Source organism: Triturus cristatus, chromosome 4_1 (assembly GCF_964204655.1).
Source record: "Triturus cristatus chromosome 4_1, aTriCri1.1, whole genome shotgun sequence".
Classification (NCBI taxonomy): Eukaryota; Metazoa; Chordata; class Amphibia; order Caudata; family Salamandridae; genus Triturus; species Triturus cristatus.
In genome coordinates this window covers 280,358,474-280,381,419 of record NC_140585.1, presented here as the reverse complement: position 1 = coordinate 280,381,419, position 22,946 = coordinate 280,358,474, and the positions used below count along the sequence as shown (strand labels likewise).

At 46.9% G+C, this 22,946-nt stretch overlaps 1 protein-coding gene across 1 annotated transcript in view; it reads left to right on the top strand.

Annotated features, from left to right (window-relative positions):
• Window positions 1-22,946, top strand: part of LOC146854269 (protein mono-ADP-ribosyltransferase PARP12-like) — a 490,642-nt gene that overhangs the window by 17,478 nt on the left and 450,218 nt on the right. Inside the window, exon 2 of the mRNA XM_085652052.1 lies at window positions 12,780-12,915. Within this exon, the coding sequence (XP_085508178.1) occupies window positions 12,780-12,915 (136 nt within the window). The remainder of the gene's footprint in view (window positions 1-12,779; window positions 12,916-22,946) is intronic.

Below are 22,946 nucleotides of genomic sequence, written 5' to 3'. Positions count from 1 at the left end.
ACCATTGGAAAAAAGACAGCTTGGCGGACATTGTTGTGTTTTGTTTGTCTGCATGGGAGGAAACGGTGATGGAAATCTATTTTACAGTGACTCATAAACCAGTGAAACATAATACAAATATAAACTAGGAGAAGGTAAAAAATAACCAAGGACACAAATATTTAACTTGTGAAGAACTGATATCGCATGTAAAAACAGAAAATTCTGTTTTTCTCGTGGCAACAATGAAGGCAGTGTAAAACTGTAATAGGGCCCTTTGATGCAACATATTTGACCCTGCTGACAAAATTGTTTTGAAATTTTAAAAACTAAAACATTAAATAATTAGATATTGGAGTTCCAGCAAGAGTGGGGGTGCCTTCTCCTGTGGTCAGCTGAACATAAAATGTAGTAGTGCAGAGAAATGCAACAAGCATTGGCATAGCCAATAGGTCTCGCCTTTGGGACCTTATAAGTGTTTTGCCAGACCTATTGGCTTTGCCAATGTGTTTAGACTATGTTGTAGAGCAGTGTACCTGCTGTATAGCATGTTGAAAAGTTATAATAAAGTAGTAAGCATTTTTGGTACCTTTTTATATGGCCATTCTGTGAACGATGTCACAATAGGTCTCAGACCCATGGCAGACATAATCAAACATTGGTGGCAATTACTGGATATGTAGTGTCAGTACTAGGTAAAGAGAACTGTTTTTCCCTTCCCTGGATGGCCCCTTTTAAGTGCTACTGATAATCTTTTCCCAGCCAGTAGTTATTGTCGCAGATATTGTACTTAGTAAAGCACTTTCACCCACCCCCTGGGTCTTTTATGTGCATTTAAAAAAACCTCTTAAATATAAACATAGATGCACAGATAGACACGCACAAACGTGCAAGCACAGAAATATAGAAACATGCATGCACAGACAGACATGCACATATTTGGAAACCGTCACCTGCAGCCTCATACACTGATAGATGCAACCACACAAGCATACATATACACACTCCTGCACACATACGCATGCAAGCAGGGCCACATACAGAGACACACATGCACATAGAAATGCAAATAGCATGCATGCACATACATATACAGCACTACCAAGAGCAGATACATTTACACACACACGCATGCAGATATATAAGCACACACAAACAAAGGCACTCCTACATACCTATGCAAACTCAGACACACATGCAATCAGGCATACACGTGCACATATACACGCACACACTCTTGTGACTCTTGTCTCACAACTGTGAGGCGATTTGTTTCTGACTAGTGCCATTGTGATTCGTGGTTCCAGTGGCTGTGTTTTCTTTGTGATGTGTGAATGAGTGAGGTGCACATCCAAAGTAATCATTGATGTATTTAGTGTATATATCTTTCTGCAGCCCGTCCAGTATATTTGCTTGAGTTTTATCTCATATTAATTGCTGCTTGTATTTCATATCAATGCATTTAACTGTTGCATTTACTAAGTGTGTTATTATTGCTTGCATATAAATATATATCTCTATATACCTTTGAATGGGGTTCATTTAGCATCTGTGAAAGCCTTTCTGGTAGAGAGCATTGCATAAATAAAACCCCAAGCCTTTTTCATTTTGTAAAATAAAACCCTTTTCAAGGTATTGTTGTGTTTTATGTTTTGCTTCGCCGTGTTGAGCCACCGTGTGGGAGATTATGTATTATCTGAAAGGCAGAGCAAGACACCCAGTTTATTTATTTATTCATTTATATATATTTTGGCTCTTGTAATTTTAACAAAAGGCAGACAGTGCTGGGAGGAATAATGACAACTGCTTAGAATAGCAAGAAGCATGGCTATAAATTATTGAAAAGCTTGTGTTGAGCATAAATGTTTGTTGTGTGTAACTATTTTGTAAGGTTGCGTGCGGTGGGAGACGTGGCAGCGCTCCATCTGTGGCATTATTTATAGCAGGGGTCGTGTCCAAGCTACACAGTGCAGGGCAACAATTCCTCCTATTTTTCAAAATCTACTGGATTACTTTGATAAAGTGTCACTAAAAGAGTCACACATATACTTAAATGTCATACACGCACACACTAAAATGATTAAAGTGTCACTTATCAGCAAACTGAAATCTTTACAGCCATGTCGCTCTTTAGAGTACACGTTTGCTCCTGAGCAATACCGGTGCTCTCCAATAAAATGTATGGTCAGAGTAGTGAGAAGTGCTGGTACTCTTCCTCTCTCAAAAAAGGGCAAGTACTCAGTAACGGACAGTACCTGCCTATTTAGAGCACTGATTATAGTGCTACGAGGCTGTAGCACTATGAATATGCAGTGTTTTAAAATTGTATTACACACGGTATAGGATATACTGGCACAAAACATGCAGAAAAGTATTGTTCATTATTATTAGGCAAGTGTTGAGTCTGTGTTGTCATTTACTGCCCTTCCATTTCTGGTGCTTTGCAGCAGTTTTAAGATCTTCTTAGAGTTTTTATTTGCTCAAATGGGTGTAATTTCTGATATTTATATGGTTCCCTCGTCTTCATTCCTTGATTTTTGCTCGCGAGAAAGTGTCACTCATAGTTGTTGAATGTCACTCGTAATTACACTGAAATTATGAAAATATCACACCTAATCAATCTTTGGCAGCTATGCTTAAAATCGTGTAATGTAGTGACGGCAGCAGTGTAGTTTTAAACCCTGAATCGTCCTACGTTTTTGGTAACATAATTTCGGCAATTATATCACACTCTTAATAGCCACCTAGCAATCCTTCGTCTATTTAAAAAAACCTGTATTTCGAACATTTAAAAGGAAAAATCGGTATCCCTTATCTCCAGGCCGAATTATAACTCTGGGACCTACTGTGCAACTAAATCAAAAGAGCGCCTATAATACAATTTTCTGTGCCTTGTCTCACGGTAGGAATAGTCTCAGTCTATAATGGGATTGAAGCCCTATCTTTGCAAGATGGTCGTCGACTTGACAACATGTACCAGTCCCTTTTTTATGTCTCTTAAAGAGAGGCTATTTACTACATTTTTGCAAACTCAAAACACTGGAGACCGCAAGGACAGTACACAGTGTGTGAAGCGTAAATGAGAAAGGGGGCTCCCTCTGGGTGAAGGTGCGCAACATGCGGTCCCACTACACACAAAGTATAAAGGAGCTTATGCACTAACCCATCAGCATCACTTTGTTACATACTGTGTCGTTTCTGGAGTTGAAATGCTGGAACACAAAGGCACCAAACACGAACCCCGAGACCACGGCGCTGGTGGTCTCCCCTTCAGTCATCTTTCAGCGGCTATGGAAGACCTCGGTTCTCTGCCTGTACATCCTGGTAAGGTTTCCTATGTGCGGCTATCTTCTGGGAGTCCCCAGTCGGATTTGGAAGAGGTGCGCTGGCACTCGCACGTCGCATCAGTCCTGGTAAGGGCGTGCATGTCAAAGCAACAGGGCGGCGCCTGACAGACAAAAGGCAGAAGAAGCGCTCTCCAGGACGCTTTGCAATTCGGAAGGCTACCAAATTGCCCATTCTCTGGGGGAGTGCACTAAATGACATTAAATACCACGTGCGTAGACTCAACTTACAAGAACTGCTGAGGATCATTTTGTGTTGACACGAAGTTAAGCCTTATTTTTAAGTTTGGCTTTGTTTCTGTAAAAAAAAAAAGTGCGGCCACGAAAGCAACATCAAAGTAACTTCATCCACAACAAACGGCACCCTGCGCGCCGCTGCTCGCTCCCTAAATGCAGCTGGCGCTCTGCTCTCTCCCGCAAGGCATAGGCTGTGGGAGTGAACATTTGTCTAAAAGGTGGGATATGCGCCCGCGTTTAGCCATTGGCAGGCTACAAAAACACAATGCAACAGCCAACCAAATGCGTGGGGGAGGAGTCTGAGCCACGCGAGGAAAAGCTGTGGGAGTTGGAAGTCCTTACTGGAAGCCTCGCAGAGCAACGTATGTGCGTTGGCTCAGGTGAGACCTAAAAAGGGAAATAATGGAACTGGCCAGAAGTAGGTAAAGGACTAAAAACAAAATTGGCGGGGATGTTCATCGAGATTGTCTTTGGGGGTTTGGAGAAAAAAGGGTAAATTTAAGTGTTTTTAATGCCTTTCAAGATAAAGTGTATTTACCTCCTCCGAGATAGTTTATAGAAAGGCAATTGGTTAACAAGGTTTGATTTATTAGACACTTATTTGACCCGTTTCCAGTTTCAGTGGGGAGGTAAGATGTGGAAATTTTGCAGGCTTGATCTTCGGTCTGTCATCGGACCAGTGGTGCTTACGAGTGCCGTAACATGGTTGTGAATGGTAGGGTTATGATTCATATTTGATTTGCATGACATTGATAATGACACAGGGCTATTCTAGTTTGGAATAACAGATGGAGATAGCATTGGATATGTTAGACGGTTTAAGATTGGGTGTTGATTCTAATGCAGGACACATAATATTCCTAGCATGAGGAGTTTAGATACACGTTCTATGCAATCTAGTGTCGCGCTCTGATGTTTGGACGTTGTTTTTGTTTGAAGAAATCTCTCGAGGCACAAGATGTAGTGTGATACCTCTTCTTTATGTACATTGTTCACGGGCACTGACTCCATGTTAGATTATTTTCCCGCCATTTGTCTCGGGCGTGCTCAGGGTCCTCTTCAAGTTCATTGTCTCCTGAACCTATTTTTCGTTGGCTTTGTTCTGTTACTTTTTGATCCCATTGTGTCATTTTTGACCAAGCTACAGTACCCTTGTCTTTTCCATAGTGCAAAAACATCTGCAACACCAAAGACAGTTGTCAACGCTTCAGGATGTCGACGGTCTTGCCACCTCTCTGGGTTCGAGAACCAGCTTCAGTCCTTCCTCTCCATAGAATATGGAGTGGATGATGAAACGGACAACCTTTCAAAATCACCCTCTTTGCCACTCCAAATATCCGTGGTCAGACTATCGCAAGGTGTGCATTCTTTGCCTGTACCCTGACCATGGCAACACCACCTGTGTGACCCTTGGGTTTGGAAGGTAACAATGCTGAGTATACAGTAGGATGCATCAGCAGGGAGACCTCCGACACCCCGGGCATTATTAGTGGTGGATATCCGCTGAGCACTGAAGAACAGGCCAGCCTGTCTGCTCGCACTCAGTCTGGAATCTGCTGTCCAGTGAGGGCAGTAGATGTAGAATGTTGAACCAGCATCGAAGATGGGCCCTTGCACTATGACAATACACTTGGCCACGAGTATAACTTTGGCCCCTGAGCTACTTATCACCAATCTGAGGTCCCCAAAGAAGCCTCAGTTTGAGGCAGAGCACTGCTCTAGAGGTCATTGGGCTACAAACCCAAGCGTGGGTTGTGGTTGGCACCTAAATGACTTGCACCACGCCTATCATGAGATCATTCAGAGGACTCCAGCCTTTCACAAGGTCGACATGCATGGAGACACTCTTCAAATGTGAATGCATTGTCCTGTTCTTCCCCATGGTAAAAGGCAATTCAAAATGTGCTACTAACAATTTCAAGGAGCCTGTCAAGGTGCCTTTATGGTTAAAATTCTAACCCTCATCTAGCTATCTAACATATATTAAGTGACAGGTTTCACCTAACACTCTGGTGATGCACGTCATTGGCAAGCGCACAACCATCCAAGCCCCCAGCAATGCTCCTCCTCCAACAAGGATAGCAAGAAGATAGACTCAACAGACAGGAGAGCTGCAGTAACAGAAGCAACCCATTGGCAGATAGTCAATTTGGTGGACTCCTGTCCCAATATGATAGGACGGGTGGGAGGAGATGCAGGAGTCCCTTAAGTGTCTCTCTCAAAGCAGTACAGGAAGCATGAGGCAGAGATGGTCCCTGAAGGCAAAACTATCTCCAACACCAGTATCTTCTGCAGACTGGATGCCGCAGACCCAGCCTCTTTGGGTATCTATGCCAAAGTCATAATCAGACCCCATGCCTGGCAGCAGCATCTCCTCAACCTTCTGTTTGATGGGTGATAGGTTGGTCCAGGTTGATGAGATGCAAGAGAAAATAAAAAAGACACAGCAAAGTCTAGAGAAGCTCTTCAGACCACTCCCTACATGAACTCCTTTCGGAAGCAGAAGTCCTGCGAGATTGAAAAAATTGCTCACAACTTGTTGCGAGGCAAGGCTTTTGCAGACCCAATACTGCACGTGACCATTAACACAGAAGCCTGTTGTATGCTGGTGTGTGCTTCTCAACAAAATGACTCACCACAGAATGTGCCCTCTCAACAATTTGTTTGCCACATCAACTACTTAAAACGGCTAACCTTTCCATTGGCTCTGGAAGCCTTCTTACAAGTCATTTGGGGCAGAGAAATCCTAATCAAGACAGACAACATGACTACTTACAGAAACTTGATGACACATATTCCTCTTAGCTCTTTCACTTAGACCAGGAGATTTGGCAGTGGGGACTTCACCACACCATTCACCTCCCTAGCATAGGATCTCCTGGGGATGACTTTGCATACCTGGGGAGACTGGGAAGTCCCAGACCTTTTTGATTAGTATTTCAAGACTTACTGCGTAATCCTGGATGCCAGGATTAGGAGGCCTATAGATTGGTGTGGCAGGAATGATTACTCAAGGCTGTGGAGACGGTGTAGATTTGTTTTCATATAGGATACTTTATATAGTGATTTTTTTGTCCAAGTTGTTTGATAAAGGGGTTGCTTAAGAGACTATCAATCCTTATAGGTCAGCCATTGTTGCGGGACATGAGCTGGTTAATTATATTTTGGTAGATATGCTTTTGTGAACGAGTGTGCGAGTAGGTATGTTTTCGTTTTCTAGATGTGCATCATTGTGGAATACGAATGCTTTCCTGAAGCTGCTGGAGAGTTTTGGGGGTCTATCTCTAGGGTCTCCGCCGTTGAAATTGACTGTGTTGCTGTCTGGTGTCATTCTGAATGGTTTCTCATGTAAAGATCTTGGATTTATTTGGATGTTTTTTAATTTGTACAACGATCAGTTTGTTTAGCAAAAAGGACAAGACTACAGTCTATAATTTCTGTTTTTTTAAAAATGTGTTTGAAGGATAAGAGCAGTGAAATGTGGATGAAGGCAGTTAGGACTTTTTTGGGGAGGGAGGTGTCGACACAGTTGTTGATTTCCTTAAAGGCTGAGCATTTCTTGCTTCTATTTTGTCAAGATGGTTTAAGGAAGTGATTCGGAAGGCTCTGGTAGATGTTTGTGTTTCTGGAACACACCCTGTAAGAGGTGCATTGGTTGCTAAGAACTTTTGTTGTGAGCTGGTTTACAGGAAATTCTGAAGTTGGCAGGCTTGTCTAGTGTCTCAATGTTTAGACATGGGTGTCCCATTGTCCTTATTTTGAGCCTTTCCTGTCGCGGGCACTAGGCCCAGACACACAAGTAAAGCCGCATTTTTATTGAGACAAGCAGTAAAGCTGGGTGGTTGGAATTTCATGCATCCCTGCTGATTTTGGAAGTTTTTATCACAGAAATGTAAGGAAAATGGCTAATTTTAGCCAAAGTGTGAGGTTTTCAGGACATTTGTGGTACAAAACGTTTGTGAGATCCACACGAGACTCACCACCCTGGACTGCCCCGGCTGTCTCGTTTTCAGAAATGTGTAGGTTTGGTTGGTTTGCCTAGGAGGCCGACGAGCGCAGGGTCAAATACCGTAGGTTATCCCTATTGGTAATGACTCCGCTTTGCATTTTAGGACAGTTTGTGTTACAGGCACTATCTTAAGCCACACAAGGGGCTTGGCATTTTTATAAGGGCAAGGGTGGAAACACTGAGTAGTAGGAATTTTGTGGATAGATTGAGCTTCTTAAAATGTCAGCCATAGAAATGTGAGTAACGTGATTTAAACCATTAGGGAAATTTGGAGGATAGTTTGATAAGTGAATGGGATTAATGCATGTTACCCTACCCTAGACACCTTTTGGTTGTTAAGTTTTCAAAAATGTGAGGGTATATAAATGTTCCTTCTGAGTCTATCCGGAACTCAAGAACAAATTAATACTGGTTGGTTTTGGCACTACCAGTAGTAATCGAGCCAAAGTGTCAATATTAATAACCGTATCAGAATATTGAACCCATCACTTACTGTTAGTGAGCCTTAAAGACGGGCCAAGGCACCAACCACTTTGCAGTCCATTCACATGCCTTTATGTGCGCTTTCATACCGCCTGCCATGGACCCAACACACACAACACTCGCATCAACAAAGCATTGCCAATCAAGGGCCCATCACATTCATACTCCAGCAGGACTGAAACACCAACCATGCGCTCCGCCAGCCAACAGCCATGCGCTCCGCCAGCCAACAGCCATGCGCTCCGCCAGCCAACAGCCATGCGCTCCGCCAGCCAACAGCCGCGCGTTCCGCCAGCCAACAGCCGCGCGTTCCGCCAGCCAACAGCCGCGCGTTCCGCCAGCCAACAGCCGCGCGTTCCGCCAGCCAACAGCCGCGCGTTCCGCCAGCCAACAGCCGCGCGTTCCGCCAGCCAACAGCCGCGCGTTCCGCCAGCCAACAGCCGCGCGTTCCGCCAGCCAACAGCCGCGCGTTCCGCCAGCCAACAGCCGCGCGTTCCGCCAGCCAACAGCCGCGCGTTCCGCCAGCCAACAGCCATGCGTTCCGCCAGCCAACAGCCATGAGTTCCGCCAGCCTTGCGTTCCAACAGCCTTGCGTTCCAACAGCCTTGCGTTCCAACAGCCTTGCGTTCCAACGGCCATGCGTGCCAACAGCCACGCTTTCCGCCAGCCAACAGCCATGCGTTCCGCCAGCCAACAGCCATGCGTTCCGCCAGCCAACAGCCATGCGTTCCGCCAGCCAACAGCCATGCGTTCCGCCAGCCAACAGCCATGCGTTCCGCCAGCCAACAGTCACACATTCCAACAACCACACTATCGCCACTACTTGCATAGTGCCAGCTATGGTTGGATTAGTGCTTTGATCAGTTTTACTCCGACCATGAACATCTGCTTCTACCTACACAAGATCCCTATGAAAACAAACCTAGGTTGTGGTTTGACTACCTGTTCGTATCCATCTCACCTGCAGTCCTAATACTGCTAGAGTGACAGGTGCACTTTAACTAAATCCTCACAGTAGAAGTCTGAGGCCCAGAAAGATGTTTTTTTTCTTGCTCTTTCAGTGCACTCAATGCACTAAATCCAACAACTTCCAGTGGGTGGAAGTATGTTAGGGGTGTCTAGGGATGCATTTGTGGCCCAATCCTCAGACTGTGTGATCAAATGTACCTTTGAAAATAGGACAAAAGTTTCTGGGGAAGACTACACTAAATTCTCTATAGAACAGTTCTATAGAGACTGAGGGTCTTAGGGTTTGGTGGACAGTGTACTCAGTCAAAACATGGCACGTCATGTCCACCTTTATGTGCGGTGCATTGACTGAAATGCATTAGTTACACAGCAGACAGAAAGCTGCCATGTTTTGAAAGAGGATAAAGGTGGCAAACAGGCCACAAATATGCCGTCACGAGTTGTAGGTACAGTGATCTGTATTTCATGCCTACCTACATGTCCTCCCTATGACAACAAACCTAGGCTAACCTTTGGATACCTGTTCTTGTCTGTCTCCCAACTAGAGTCCTAATAACGCACTGTTGCTATGTTCACGCTTCCTAACAAATCCCTGTGGCATCCTGCTTACGTTCAGGAATCCTTGTCTTGGAACGCACCCACTGCACTAAATCCAGATCCTTCTGTGTGTGTAAGTGAATTGGTGGTGTCCGAGGGTGTAATTTTTGGCCCATTCCTCACGGCCATGTTCCCCTGAATCAGTGGAAGATGAGTAGTCATCGGAAGCGTCAGACTAAAAATCACTCACGGACCCTGCTCAGAGAGTCTCTCTGTGATGCTGTCTCAATGTCAGGCCCTGCCTCAGTGCTCTCACCCATTATTCGAGATACAGCCTTGGAAGCAGTCATCCAACGATACATCATCTTTGTTTACTAACAAAAAGTTTCTACCCTTTGTAGAATGCAGAGGTACTCGTAGAAATGAATGCTGTGTGTGAGGGGCAAGGAGGTGTGTTTTGAACTGATTGAATGTAAGGTAATGCTGCGAGTGTCGTAAAGCGTGGTCACAGCAGCAACAACAGTTTCAAACTAACACTTATTTGATATAAAGCACTTCTCCAAAGATCCAACGCTGCTAAAAACCTCTCCAACAAAACTAAGAGAAAAAGATAAGAAAATAAATTAGTTTGTGTTGCAACACGCACAATAAGACAAAAGCACATCATGGTACATTTGTCCCCTACACCAGGAGAAAATTCTTTGTGAGATATGCTCCTTGTGAAAAAGCAAATGGTAGTAACTCACAATGAAGTTAACCCTTTTCACCATGTGGCCCTCTGCTTCCACCCACCATGGCCTCCTAAATATTGTAGCCATAGTAAGGTGCCACCTACCAGAGGAGAGAAGGTATTGGAAGGGTTACCGCAGAAAGAAAGAGGCAGATGGTTCCACCTACCAGAGGAGCAAAGCTGTTGCACGAAGGCTGCCACAGAAAACCTGGTGCCTGCAGAGATTCACAAGCAAAATCACAAAAGGCCTGAATTAAAAACTGCAGCAAAATGGTATCACATGAAAATCAAATAGCATCTACATGGCAGCCCTCTTCATACCAAATTACATACTAAAGGGAAAACCTTTAGCCTCCTTATCATACTACCAGAACCACCACTCCTTGCATATAGAAAATATACAGAAAGGCATACAAGTCTAGATACACCACAAATGTATTTCAACTACGTCAATGCAGAAAAGAAAATGCAAGTAAATAAAAACACCACGTTGGAACACACGCGCTTAGACAATCCGCCAAATCTCAAAAATAGTTTTTTTTTAATGCTGCGCAAGTATTACTTCAAGCAAATGGTATCAACAGAGATTAGTTATGAGCCATTCAATCGAGTCATTGCAAAACTAAGGTAACACAGTTCCTATTTTGGGCTTTAGAGAAATGTGGAGGTACTTTCACACAATTAAGTATGGTGAAGGTCAACACAATGCTTTATCTTCAGTGCTTGATTTGTTTGAAGTCAGTCTCCCTCTCCGTAGAAGTATATTTCTTAGGGGAATGAACCCACTGAAAAGTACACAGTAAACAACACCAGGCAGAAGATTTTTGGTAAGTAAACTGAACATGTGCACTGGAAATGCAAGAATATCATGCAACCAAAGCAGCTCCATCTAATTTATTACCAACATAGATTGTTGAATCTTAAAACCTGCCTGAGAATCGAATGTGTCCATCTGTAATGCAACTGGTGGTTATGTAAAGCACTCTGATATCTTCGGTCAAGTTTGCACTACATAACACTGCAAAAAAATTAAACCTAAAAAAGGCAGTGTTATGGGCGGGGTGTTGGAGGTGGTTGGAAGACGGGCAAACAGCACAGCAAATGAGGCGAGGGCCATGAGTGTTTCATGAAGCCCGTGCACAAAGTAAACAAAACACTTAACGCGAGCAGAGGCGGGCCAACAAAAAGAGTGCACTCAAAGTATAAATAACCTGAACAGTAAGAGCACATGTAATGAGGGCAGTCCTCATGGGTGGATACAAAAGTCCAAAAGGAGGAGGTACTAAGCCTATTCACCAATTAAAAGCTGGCATTTACAAAGGACAGTAAGATGAGCTAATTGAAAAAATGGGCAGTGATTAAAGCCAATATCCTAGGAACAGCATGTCTCGAAGAGACAGGACATGCGCTGCCTAGGCGAAACCTAAAAAAAAAAGCAGCCCCATTTTTCCTTCCCGGGGAGTTGATCACTCCCCCATTCCCTCAGGGGCCTTATTAGTTATCCATGGAAGGAAAAAGAACCAAATATAACATTGACCGCCGGGAAGGCCCACCCACTAACCAAATTCACCAATTGCCAATGAGCCCCCAAGGAAATAAATATATATCTTTTTTTTTTATTAAAATCCTCGGTGTCTAGTGGGTCCCTGCTCAGGGATTGGTTTGAGAAGAGCTTTGCTGTAAAGGAGAGACTCATGCTTTTACACATTTTGTGATGCAGGGAATCTTCAAGAGCCTGGACAGCACGAAACTAAGCCCCGAGGTGGTGTTGGCCATGCCTGGGTGGCATCCACGAGTAGGCATTGCTGGTATGGGGAGACGACCTTTTCCAGCGATGCCTCCCTCAAATACTGAGAAGCAGGCTGGTGTGGAGAAAATTACCCGGACATGGAGGGTGCTGCCCTTCCTTCCCACGCTCTCCGGTGTGATCAGTGACTGTCAGCATGCCGTGTCATACACTGACCTCTCTGATGGGCAGGGTTGATTCTGAAGTAATTTCTCGTCGGATCCCAGAGGGGTCAGCGTTTGGCAAAGCCTCCAATAGGAGCACCAGAGCTTTCTCAGCAACCCCCCCCCCCGTGGAAGTCCTTAGTATTGTGTAGGTAGTGCTGAGCACGTCAACGGGTCATTTTCTACAGTTAAGGGGTTAATGCCAGAATGTTTCTTTTACATTGCCAAAAGGAATACGTAGAATACGATAAAACTATGCAGATTTTGAGATTTGCTCGTGTAAATATGCTTTTTATACTGCAGCTCTGAAAAGAACAGTGCAATAGAGATTTATGAATGCTAAGTGACTTAAATACCTTCTTGGTTTTTAGCAACATTGCTTCGACCTGTTATAACAATGATAACTTGTCATTTAATGTCTACATTTGTTCTGTAATTTAAATTCTTCAAGCTTAGCTGCATTTGTTGTTTATTGGACACCACGGCACAGTTTGTCATAAGCGTCTCAATTTTAAACTATTTGTCTGTGGCTTTGTTGAAGGAATCCATGTCGGTTCATCCATGACATCAAGTTTGATCAAAACATCCGCGCCATAGAAATTCATGGGCTTCAGGGTCTGAGTGAGGACGAGTTGCGTCTACTTCTACTGCAAAATGACCCTTTCCTTTTGCCTGAGGTAAGCAGAACTATTGTGCTGAGTAAATCCTCCTATTGCCATGTCAGAATTATCTGAAAACGATTCACTGTGTCAGATGACGCATGGTACCCGGTATTGAAAGAAAAGAAAAAATCTGCTGTACATGACTTTTCCTTTTTTTTTTTTAATACAAACTTTATTAGGTTTTACGGGTGCGTATGTTACATTATAGCAGGGTTTTGCAAGCAAGTTTAATTTTACATTAATACATGTCACACATTATATGTACATCATGGTATAGACGTATGAGGCAGGAAGTTCAACTGACAATGAGTTGATTCATGATAATTTGACAGGAACAGATTCTCATATGTTATCATTATAACAATACAGGATAAATGACACGCCTAGAGTATGTATTGCTTAATATCGAGTGCAACCCACCCACCCACCCGCAATAACCAAACCAATGACTTTTCCTTTATACTGCAATTTAATTGGGAACTTTGCCTGCGATATAGTCAGCTGTTTCCCTATCCATATGCAGAGAACTGGCAGTGTCTGTCTACTCAATCCCACTAATTTTCTACATTTTCACATAAGGTATTACCAGGTGGTCAGATAGATATGGGAAATGTTTTGTCTGTTTATCACTGCAACTAAAATGATGTGTCTTATTATTGAACTCACTATCTATTAGACTATTGCCTGTTTTCTTCCTGAAACGCTTCTTGAGCGCGGTTCTATTTGGAAGTAATGATCGCAGAATGTATTGTGGTGGTGAAACAGGAAGAAACAGTGAGGGATATTCAGTTGTCATGTGATTGCTGGGACTGGGCCCCTTTTAGTTATGTTCAGCAGTATGTCCAGCAGAATGTCAGGACAGCCACTATTTGCCCTTAGCGAGCCTTGTCTATGAGCATTTTTGCCCCACAATGCTGTATGTCTCGCTCCAAAAATAATGAAAGCAGAATATTTACTACTATATAATATTAAGGACGTAAATACACAAGTTCATTGACTATACTTAATTCCACACACCCGTATCATAGCAATATAAATGTGTGTGTGTGTGTGTGTGTGTGTGTACAAACACTCATATACACACATATATACACACACACTCAAGGTAAGAAGAAGAAACTGAAACTGTTCTTTCCGCCACTCCCTCCACTTCTATGGACCTTGAGGATAGATATTGTCAAGGTACGTTTGTGCGTGTGTGTGTGTAGTTAAGTATAGTAAATCTGTTCATAGCCATATATACTTAATTTCATGACACTTTGTAATCTATATTCTGCTACGATATTTTTGTAGCATAATATTTAAGACAAGATTTTGTGGCACCATACCCTGCTACACACCAAAATGCCCTGTTTCAGGTCAGCAGTTTAAACACTTAACTGACCAGACTGGATCAGTGTAAATGTGCCATTTTTGAATCTCTGCTTTGTATAGACAGACATCTTTCCCCATCATTCATCTGTAATGTTGGTGATTAGTACCTTTATTCAGTATTTTGTATTGCACTGAGAAATGTTTACTCCACAGGATGTGGTAGTTTGCCATTGACTTGCTTATTTGCTGGTGATTCTGGCAACTTTCACCCCAAAACCTTTGACTAGGCAGTTTCTTTTAATTACTATGTCTTTTAGACCGTGCCATTCTCTCACCCACCCAGTCTCATTTCAGATTAGCAAACAGGAGTGAATTTGCAATGCTGAGCTACTGGAAAGATGCCTACATTTTACTGAGTCGGGCACACCATTGTTCCAGTTTTTGTTGGAAATGTTAGTCGCGATTGATATGCTAGAGCGTGCAGTCCTTTTAGGTAGCTGGCTTCCTGCGGTGGAGGGATCGCTATACATGTTAAACTGATTTCACATAGGCACAGTTACTGCCAGCCTTTCTTCTCGTAAGCAACAACTATAAATACAACATGTGTGTTTACGCACCGCTTGCACGTTATCAAAACACATAAATAAAAGGCATTGCCATTTACGATGCCAATATCTCAAACTTTCGCAGATTCGAGACCTATTGCATTGCAAATGCTTGTTTTGTTATCTTTTGTTGGTGGGTGTCGACATACCTCCATTTAGTGTTCACCTGTGACTTCGCTGTGCTTCCTCCTGAAGCTCGCACCTTTGGTTGCCATCTTCAGATTCTTTTTTGCCACTGTTGTGTCTAGATCGATATGGAAGGAGCTCCTAGTTTTGAAGAAAAGAATCGGTGAAAGACCAGAGAAATAACAAGAAAATTAACAGGACATTGGATCGAGGTACCCAAGAGCGTCGACAGGGGAAGGGTCGACCTCATCGATGACCGCAGAACAATTGGGCCTCCCTGTGCATGGTGATGGAAGAAACACAGTTCAGGTTCTGCAAGAATTCTCATCACAAGTTTGCCCAGAAGGACCAACATCCAGTCGCCATCCTCTACCTACCTGTCGATCACCATAGTGAGTACTGCAATGCATGTTCGGCGTTCACCCCAAACACCCTTAGGGTAAGGGAGAGGCAGAGAAGAGCCAACTACATAATGCAGTGCCAAAATACAGCACCATCACTACGAGATCTGGGCCTCTCAAGCGAGGAAGAGGATAGTGTCTGTTAGACCTGTCAGCCCTTTGGGTGGTCCCTCCTCATCATTATTTATTTTGTCCCACTTTTGCCTCAAACCCTGTTTGAATTTTTCCTTTTTGGGAACCACCAGACTTTTCCGTGTTGCTACAGATTCAGGGAGCCATTTTAGCTACCCCTGAAACTTCTGTCTGAGGGCCTGAAGCACAAAATGGTGGCCACCTGTGACATCACCAGCATCCACTGGAACCTACCAGCACCTTCCAGAACATTCCAGAACTCTGTGACAGTTGGAGGCGGTTTAGAATGTTGGGAGGTTAAGACAGAGTGTTGGCAGTTGGAGCTGGCAGTTGGCACCTGACTGGTGAAGAGAGAGGAGCACAACAGTGAAGGAGGAAGGAGTGAAGCAGCAGGGGTGGAAACTTGTGCCTGGAGTGGGGTCCATAAACCCACCCTTGATACTTGTCCCTACTGATGGATCCCAGCCTATAGCCCTGTGTGGGAAGAAGACAGAAGAAACTTATCCTAAGGACCTGGACAGCAGGAACAGGCCTTAGAACCAAGAAAACAGCAAGATTCTGACCTGAGAACTGGTTTCCCTGGAGTCGGGCGTCGAGTAGCCTGAAGACCTGGAGCCCGAGGTGGAGAAGCGGCGCTGACTGAAGTAGCAGACGTCGTACCCGGAGCCGCCTGAGGTCGTGAGAGGGCGCCGACGGAGGTCGTGAGGAATACCAGAGGTCGAGGAGGAAGTGAACCGAGGTCGAGCGAGCGGCGTCATCGGAGGAGTGAAGTCCGCCCTCCGGAGTCGTCGGAGACCGAGGTAGAGGAGCACCGGAGGTCGGGAGTGAGGATCGCACTCCGGAGACGCCCGGAACCTGTGTGGAGGAGCACCGGAGGTCGGGGGTGAGGATCGCACCCCGGAGTCGCCGGAAGTCGACATCGAGGCCAGGCCGGCTGACGTCATCGGAGCCGAGAGCGCCATCGGACCGGAGCCGCCCGAAGTCGACATCGTGGAGAGACTGCCCGACGCCGTCGAACCGGAGGTCGAGATCGAACCGAGGCCACCGACATCGGACCGGAACCGCCTACCGGCGTCGTCAAAGAACTGACATTGTGCCGAGGCCGCCGAGACCGAACCGGAACCGCCTCACGGCGTCGACACGACTCCAGCGGCGTCGGAACATCAGAAAAAGGGCAGTAAGTGGAGTAGAGGGCGCCTAAGGCCCTGTGGAGACCTGAGAGACTGCTCTAAGGGGCTAGGGAGGTGCTGAAACCAACCTGACTGTGCAAGGGGTGAACTGGGACTAACCTAGAGAGGTTGTGTGGAGAGAGAAAGCCAGGGCACTGGTATTCCCCCCTTTGATCTACCTCAGCTTAGGCCTCAGCCTTGTCCCAGCCAGGGAGTAGCCCCCCTCAAGCCTTCCACAACCCTACAAGCTGTGCCTGGGCCAAATCTGCCCTTAAGAATTGAAGTGTCATCTGATTACATGAGTGTTGCTGTATACTTTTAATTATTTATTGGGGGTACTGTATTTATTGAATTTTTACCTATTTATTGCTGCACTATATTTATAGGTCCACAGGACTTGATGGTGTACAATATTTATTGGTACAGTATTTATTGCCTCAAAGTATTTAATTGTCTGTATATATTGCACTTGTATTTATGCCCTGTTATTTATGATCACCCCTATTTATTTCATCAAACAGCCAATATTTATTTGACCTGCACTAATTGAAACTTGTATATTGTGATTGACCTATTTATTTTTCCAATCAGCAACTAAGAGAAAAAGATAAAGAAAGAATATTTTCATAATTTTTACGGTGTAGAGTCGTTTTTGGAACGGATGCACGCATGGTTATTGTATGGGTATATTGTATGCTTAGCACTGCGCCTGTTTCCTGACCACTCGAGCCAAGCTACCACAGTGTGTTCGGGGAGTCCATCACCACCCCTTCTAGTGTGGGAGTGGGCGTTTCCAACATAAATTGGTGTTCAGTGGTGGGATAGAGCTGTGCCTACATATACTCAACAATAACTGTGGGTAGTCCATAGGCCTACACCGGGAGTTTTCTCAAGAGCGGCCTTCCTAATTGTGGGTTTTTGTTTTTTCCAAATTTACTCTGGTGGTGGGAGGAGGTATTACTAAAGGTACCACCCTACATTGTTACTGCACAAAACCTGTCCTCTAACCTGAGTGGGCAAGATGGAGTTTGTACTGGAAGATTTAGAAACGTACACTGTGGCCCAACTCAGGGAGTTTTGCCAGCGGGAGGGGGTGTACTGTCCCCCAGGAGCAAAGAAGGGTGCACTCCAAACCAGCTTAAGGGCTTGGGGGGAGGCACGCCGAGAAAGCAAGGCTGAGGAGGAAGACAGGGATGGAGAGCCTGACCCCGAGGGGGCTGAGATGTACCAACCTGAGGTGGGGAACCTGTCAGCAGGGCCCAGGACACTTTCTAGGAAGGGCAGCACTGTCTCTAGCGGGGGCTTATCCAGCGTGGAGTTAGCAGATCGGAGAGAGAAAAGACAGCTCACATGGGATTTAGCAAAGCTGGAGAAGGAGAAGGAGGAACAGAGGTTGGCTCATGAGACGGAGAAAGAGAGGATGGCTCATGAGATAAGACTGAAAGAGATAGAGCTTCAGATCCTAAGAATTGGGGCACCAACTGTTCCTAATGGTGGCAGCCAAATCCAAGAGTCCACCAGGGAACCCAAACCTTACCTGCCAAAGGACATAGTAGCTAGCTATGGGGTGGGTGATGACATCGCCAAGTGGCTAGCAGCCTATGAGGTCTCGTTGAGGGCCCATGGGGTTCCAGTGAAGTACTGGGGAGGGGGATTGTATAAGTACATGCCTCCAGCTGGTAGGGATGCTTTATTGGCCCTCGAAGAGGATGAGCAGACCCACTACCCCGCCATGAAACTGGCGCTCCTCAGAAAGTTTGGACTAACACCTGAAAAGTACAGACAGAAGTTCAGGGGTAGTCACAAACTGGGCACACAGAATTGGGTGGACTTCCTGGACTATGCAAAGAAGGCACTGGAAGGTTGGATTCAGGGCAGTGAAGTAAGGAACTACGAGGAGCTGTTTGACCTAGTACTGAAGGAACACCTACTCGAGAAATGTTTCCCTGAACTGCGGCAACACCTGGTGGATAGCAAGCTGACCAGCCCCCGGAAGCTTGCTGAGGAGGCGGACATTTGGGCCAGTACCCGGGTGTCCACAAGGGGGACTGGAGGGGATACTCAAAAGGCCGGACAGGGCGCCCCCCAGAAGAAAGAGGGAGGGGAAAAGAAAAAGGAGTTCTCCAAAGGCCCCCAAAATAACTTCCAAGGGAAGGGAACAGGATTCACCTCTAAGGCTAACCCACCCAGAAACCCTAATCCTGGCCAGAGTCAGCAGCCAAGGGTTGTCCATTGCTACGAGTGCGGTGGCGTTGGACACTATAAAGGAGACCCGAAGTGTCAGAAACGATCACCCCCTCCCACTGGAGGAAAGACCCCCGGAGTAGCTAGTGTAGTGCTCGGGGAGGAGATGCCCTTAACTAAGGGAAGGGAGTGGGCGGGTGTCACTTTAGTGTCCCTGGGAGAACGGGAGATGGTTCCCAAGATCCAGGTGCCCGCAAATACCGCAAAGTATGGGCAGTGGATCACCATCAACGGCCAAAGAGGGGAGGCTCTGAGAGACACAGGAGCCAGTATGACTATGGTGCGTAGCCAGCTGGTGTCTCCAGAGCAGGTAATTCCCGATGTACTCCACCCAGCCGCGATGGCTGACGGCAGAACAGGCCACTATCCCGTGGCCGAGGTTCCCTTTGAATGGGGGGGGGGGTTGCAGGTTCACTTCGAGTTGCCGTAAGCCCTGCCGTGCCAGTCGATTGTCTGCTGGGAAATGACATGGAGCACAACGCTTGGAAGGAGGTGGAATACCGGACTCACACCGAGATGCTGGGTACACCTGACTGGGCCTGTGTTAGCACAAGGTCCGCGACTACCCGAAGAGGGAGTTCATTCCGGCTGGAGCCTGGAACAAAGGCCCAGCCAGCTGCCAGTCAAGGGAAGAACCGAGGACAGGAGGAGCCTGCCTCGGCGTCTCCACCCCGTAGGACGGATAGGCCACCGGAGGTGGTGGACCAGGAGTCTGCGGAGGGGGACGTTACCAACCTGGAGGACCTACCCATCCCGGCCGAGTGGCACGTGGAGGGAGGCCCGTCCAGGGAGGAATTCTGCCAGGGCCAGAGGGAGTGCCCTACCCTTGAGGGGCTGAGGCGACAGGCCGAAGCCCAGGCAGCAGGGAACGTTGAAGGGAACTACAGTGTTTACTGGGAGGATGGCCTCCTCTACAGTGAACCCAAGGCACCCCTACATGGATCGTCACGAGCCTTGGTAGTTCCTCAACGTTATCGAGCCTTCCTTCTGGAGTTGGCTCACGAGATACCATTGGCAGGACACCTGGGGCAAGACAAGACCTTCGCCCGTCTTGTCCCACACTTTTATTGGCCTCAGATGAAAGTGTCGTCCGATACCTACTGCCGGACATGTGTGTCTTGCCAAGCCAGTGGGAAAACAGGGGTGAAGCTGAAAGCTCCCCTGGAACCACTTCCTGTCGTTAGCACCCCCTTTGAAAGGGTGGGCATCGACATTGTGGGTCCATTAGATCCACCAACTACAGCTGGTCACAGGTTTATCCTGGTTCTGGTGGATCATGCCACACGGTACCCAGAGGCAATACCTCTGAGGACCATAACAGCACCTGTTGTGGCTAGGGCCCTGATGGGAATCTTTACCCGAGTGGGTTTTCCCAAGGAAGTTGTGTCCGACAGGGGGACCAACTTCATGTCAGCATATATGCGGGCAATGTGGAAGGAGTGTGGAGTGACCTACCGGTTCACCACTCCTTACCACCCCCAGACAAATGGTCTGGTGGAAAGGTTTAACAAAACCTTGAAGGGCATGATCAGAAGTCTGCCTGAAAGCCTGCGGAGGAAATGGGACGTCCTCCTACCCTGTTTACTTTTTTCCTACAGGGAAGTGCCACAGAAGGGAGTGGGCTTCAGCCCCTTCGAGCTTCTGTATGGGCACCCTGTACGTGGACCTCTTAACCTGGTGAGAGACGGATGGGAAAGAACTCCCAGAAAGCTTCCCCAGGATGTGGTGAGCTACATGCTGGCCTTCCGGAGCCAAATGGCTAAGTTGTGGAAGCAAGCTTCTGACAACTTGGAAGCCAGCCAAGCAGTGATGAAGGCGTGGTATGACCACAACGCTCACCCGATGGAGTTGGAGCCTGGCCAGAAGGTGTGGGTGATCGAACCAGGAGAGCTTAGCGCCCTCCAGGATCGCTGGTCAGGACCCTTTGAGGTGTTGGAGAAGAAGGGTAAGGCTACCTACTTGGTGGACCTGAAGACCCCTCGTCAGCCCCTGCGGGTGCTGCATGCCAACCGCCTCAAACCCCACCACGAGAGGCCCGAAGTCATCTTGATGATGGTGACTGACGGAGGAGAGGACGTGGAAAGCGAGCCTCTCCCTGATCTGTTTGCGTCTCAAGAGAAGGATGGGTCGGTGGAGGGAGTGATTCTCTCCCCATCTCTAACTCCTGAACAGCAGGAGGACTGTCGCCAGGTTCTGGGGCAGTACTCCTCGTTGTTCTCCCTTGTCCCGGGTAGGACTCACCTGTGCGTCCATGACGTGGACACAGGAGACAGCCCACCTGTGAAGTCCAAGATCTACCGGATGTCAGACAAGGTGAAGGCCAGCATTCATAGTGAAGTCACTAAGATGCTGGAGCTAGGAGTGATCGAACCTTCTAGCAGCCCCTGGTCCAGTCCGGTGGTGTTAGTACCAAAAGCTGCACCACCGGGTGCCCAACCAGAACTGAGGTTCTGTGTGGACTACCGGGGACTGAATTCAGTGACAAAAACTGATGCTCATCCGATCCCTAGGGCGGATGAATTGATTGACCGGCTGGGAGCTGCCCAATATCTAAGTACCTTTGACCTTACTTCGGGGTACTGGCAGATCTCTTTGACTGATGGAGCAAGGGAAAGGTCAGCCTTCTCCACGCCCAATGGCCACTACCAGTTCTGTGTGATGCCCTTTGGGCTCAAGAACGCACCTGCCACGTTTCAGCGCCTGGTAAACCAGATCCTCACCGGAATGGAGAGTTTCTCTGCTGCTTATCTGGATGACATAGCCGTCTTCAGTAACAGCTGGGAGGATCACTTGCGTCACCTGCAAGCTGTTCTCCAGGCCCTGAGACAAGCTGGATTGACGATCAAGGCCAGCAAGTGCCAGATCGGGCAGGGGTCGGTAGTGTACCTTGGACACTTGGTGGGTAGGGGAGCGGTGCAACCCCTCCAGGCGAAGATCGAGGCCATCATGGCCTGGGAACCCCCCAAGACACAGACTGAGGTCCGAGCATTTTTGGGCCTCACGGGATATTACCGCCGCTTCGTGAAGGGGTACGGTACCATCGTAGCCCCCCTCACGGAGCTCACGTCCAAGAAACAACCTCGACGGGTAGTCTGGACGGAGGCTTGTCAGCAAGCTTTTGAGAGATTGAAGAAAGCCATGTGCGAGGCCCCGGTCTTAAGGGCCCCAGACTTTTCCAGGAAGTTCATTGTCCAGACAGATGCATCAGAACATGGCATTGGGGCAGTGTTATCGCAACTCAACGAAGAGGGCCTGGATCAACCCGTGGTCTTCCTATCCAGGAGACTACTTCCCAGGGAACAGAAGTGGAGTGCAATAGAGCGTGAAGCCTTTGCAGTGGTATGGGCTCTGAAGAAGTTGCGGCCATACCTGTTTGGCTCGCACTTCCTGGTTCAGACCGACCACAGACCCCTTCGCTGGCTGATGCAGATGAAGGGGGAGAATCCCAAGTTGTTGAGGTGGTCTATTTCCCTACAGGGGATGGACTTTCAGGTGGAACATCGGCCTGGAGTGGACCACGCCAATGCAGACGGTCTCTCAAGGTATTTCCGCCTTAGTGATGAGAACTCCCAAGGGGTTGGGTAGCTCTCCCCACTTTCAGCTGGGGGGGACGCGTGTTAGACCTGTCAGCCCTTTGGGTGGTCCCTCCTCATCATTATTTATTTTGTCCCACTTTTGCCTCAAACCCTGTTTGAATTTTTCCTTTTTGGGAACCACCAGACTTTTCCGTGTTGCTACAGATTCAGGGAGCCATTTTAGCTACCCCTGAAACTTCTGTCTGAGGGCCTGAAGCACAAAATGGTGGCCACCTGTGACATCACCAGCATCCACTGGAACCTACCAGCACCTTCCAGAACATTCCAGAACTCTGTGACAGTTGGAGGCGGTTTAGAATGTTGGGAGGTTAAGACAGAGTGTTGGCAGTTGGAGCTGGCAGTTGGCACCTGACTGGTGAAGAGAGAGGAGCACAACAGTGAAGGAGGAAGGAGTGAAGCAGCAGGGGTGGAAACTTGTGCCTGGAGTGGGGTCCATAAACCCACCCTTGATACTTGTCC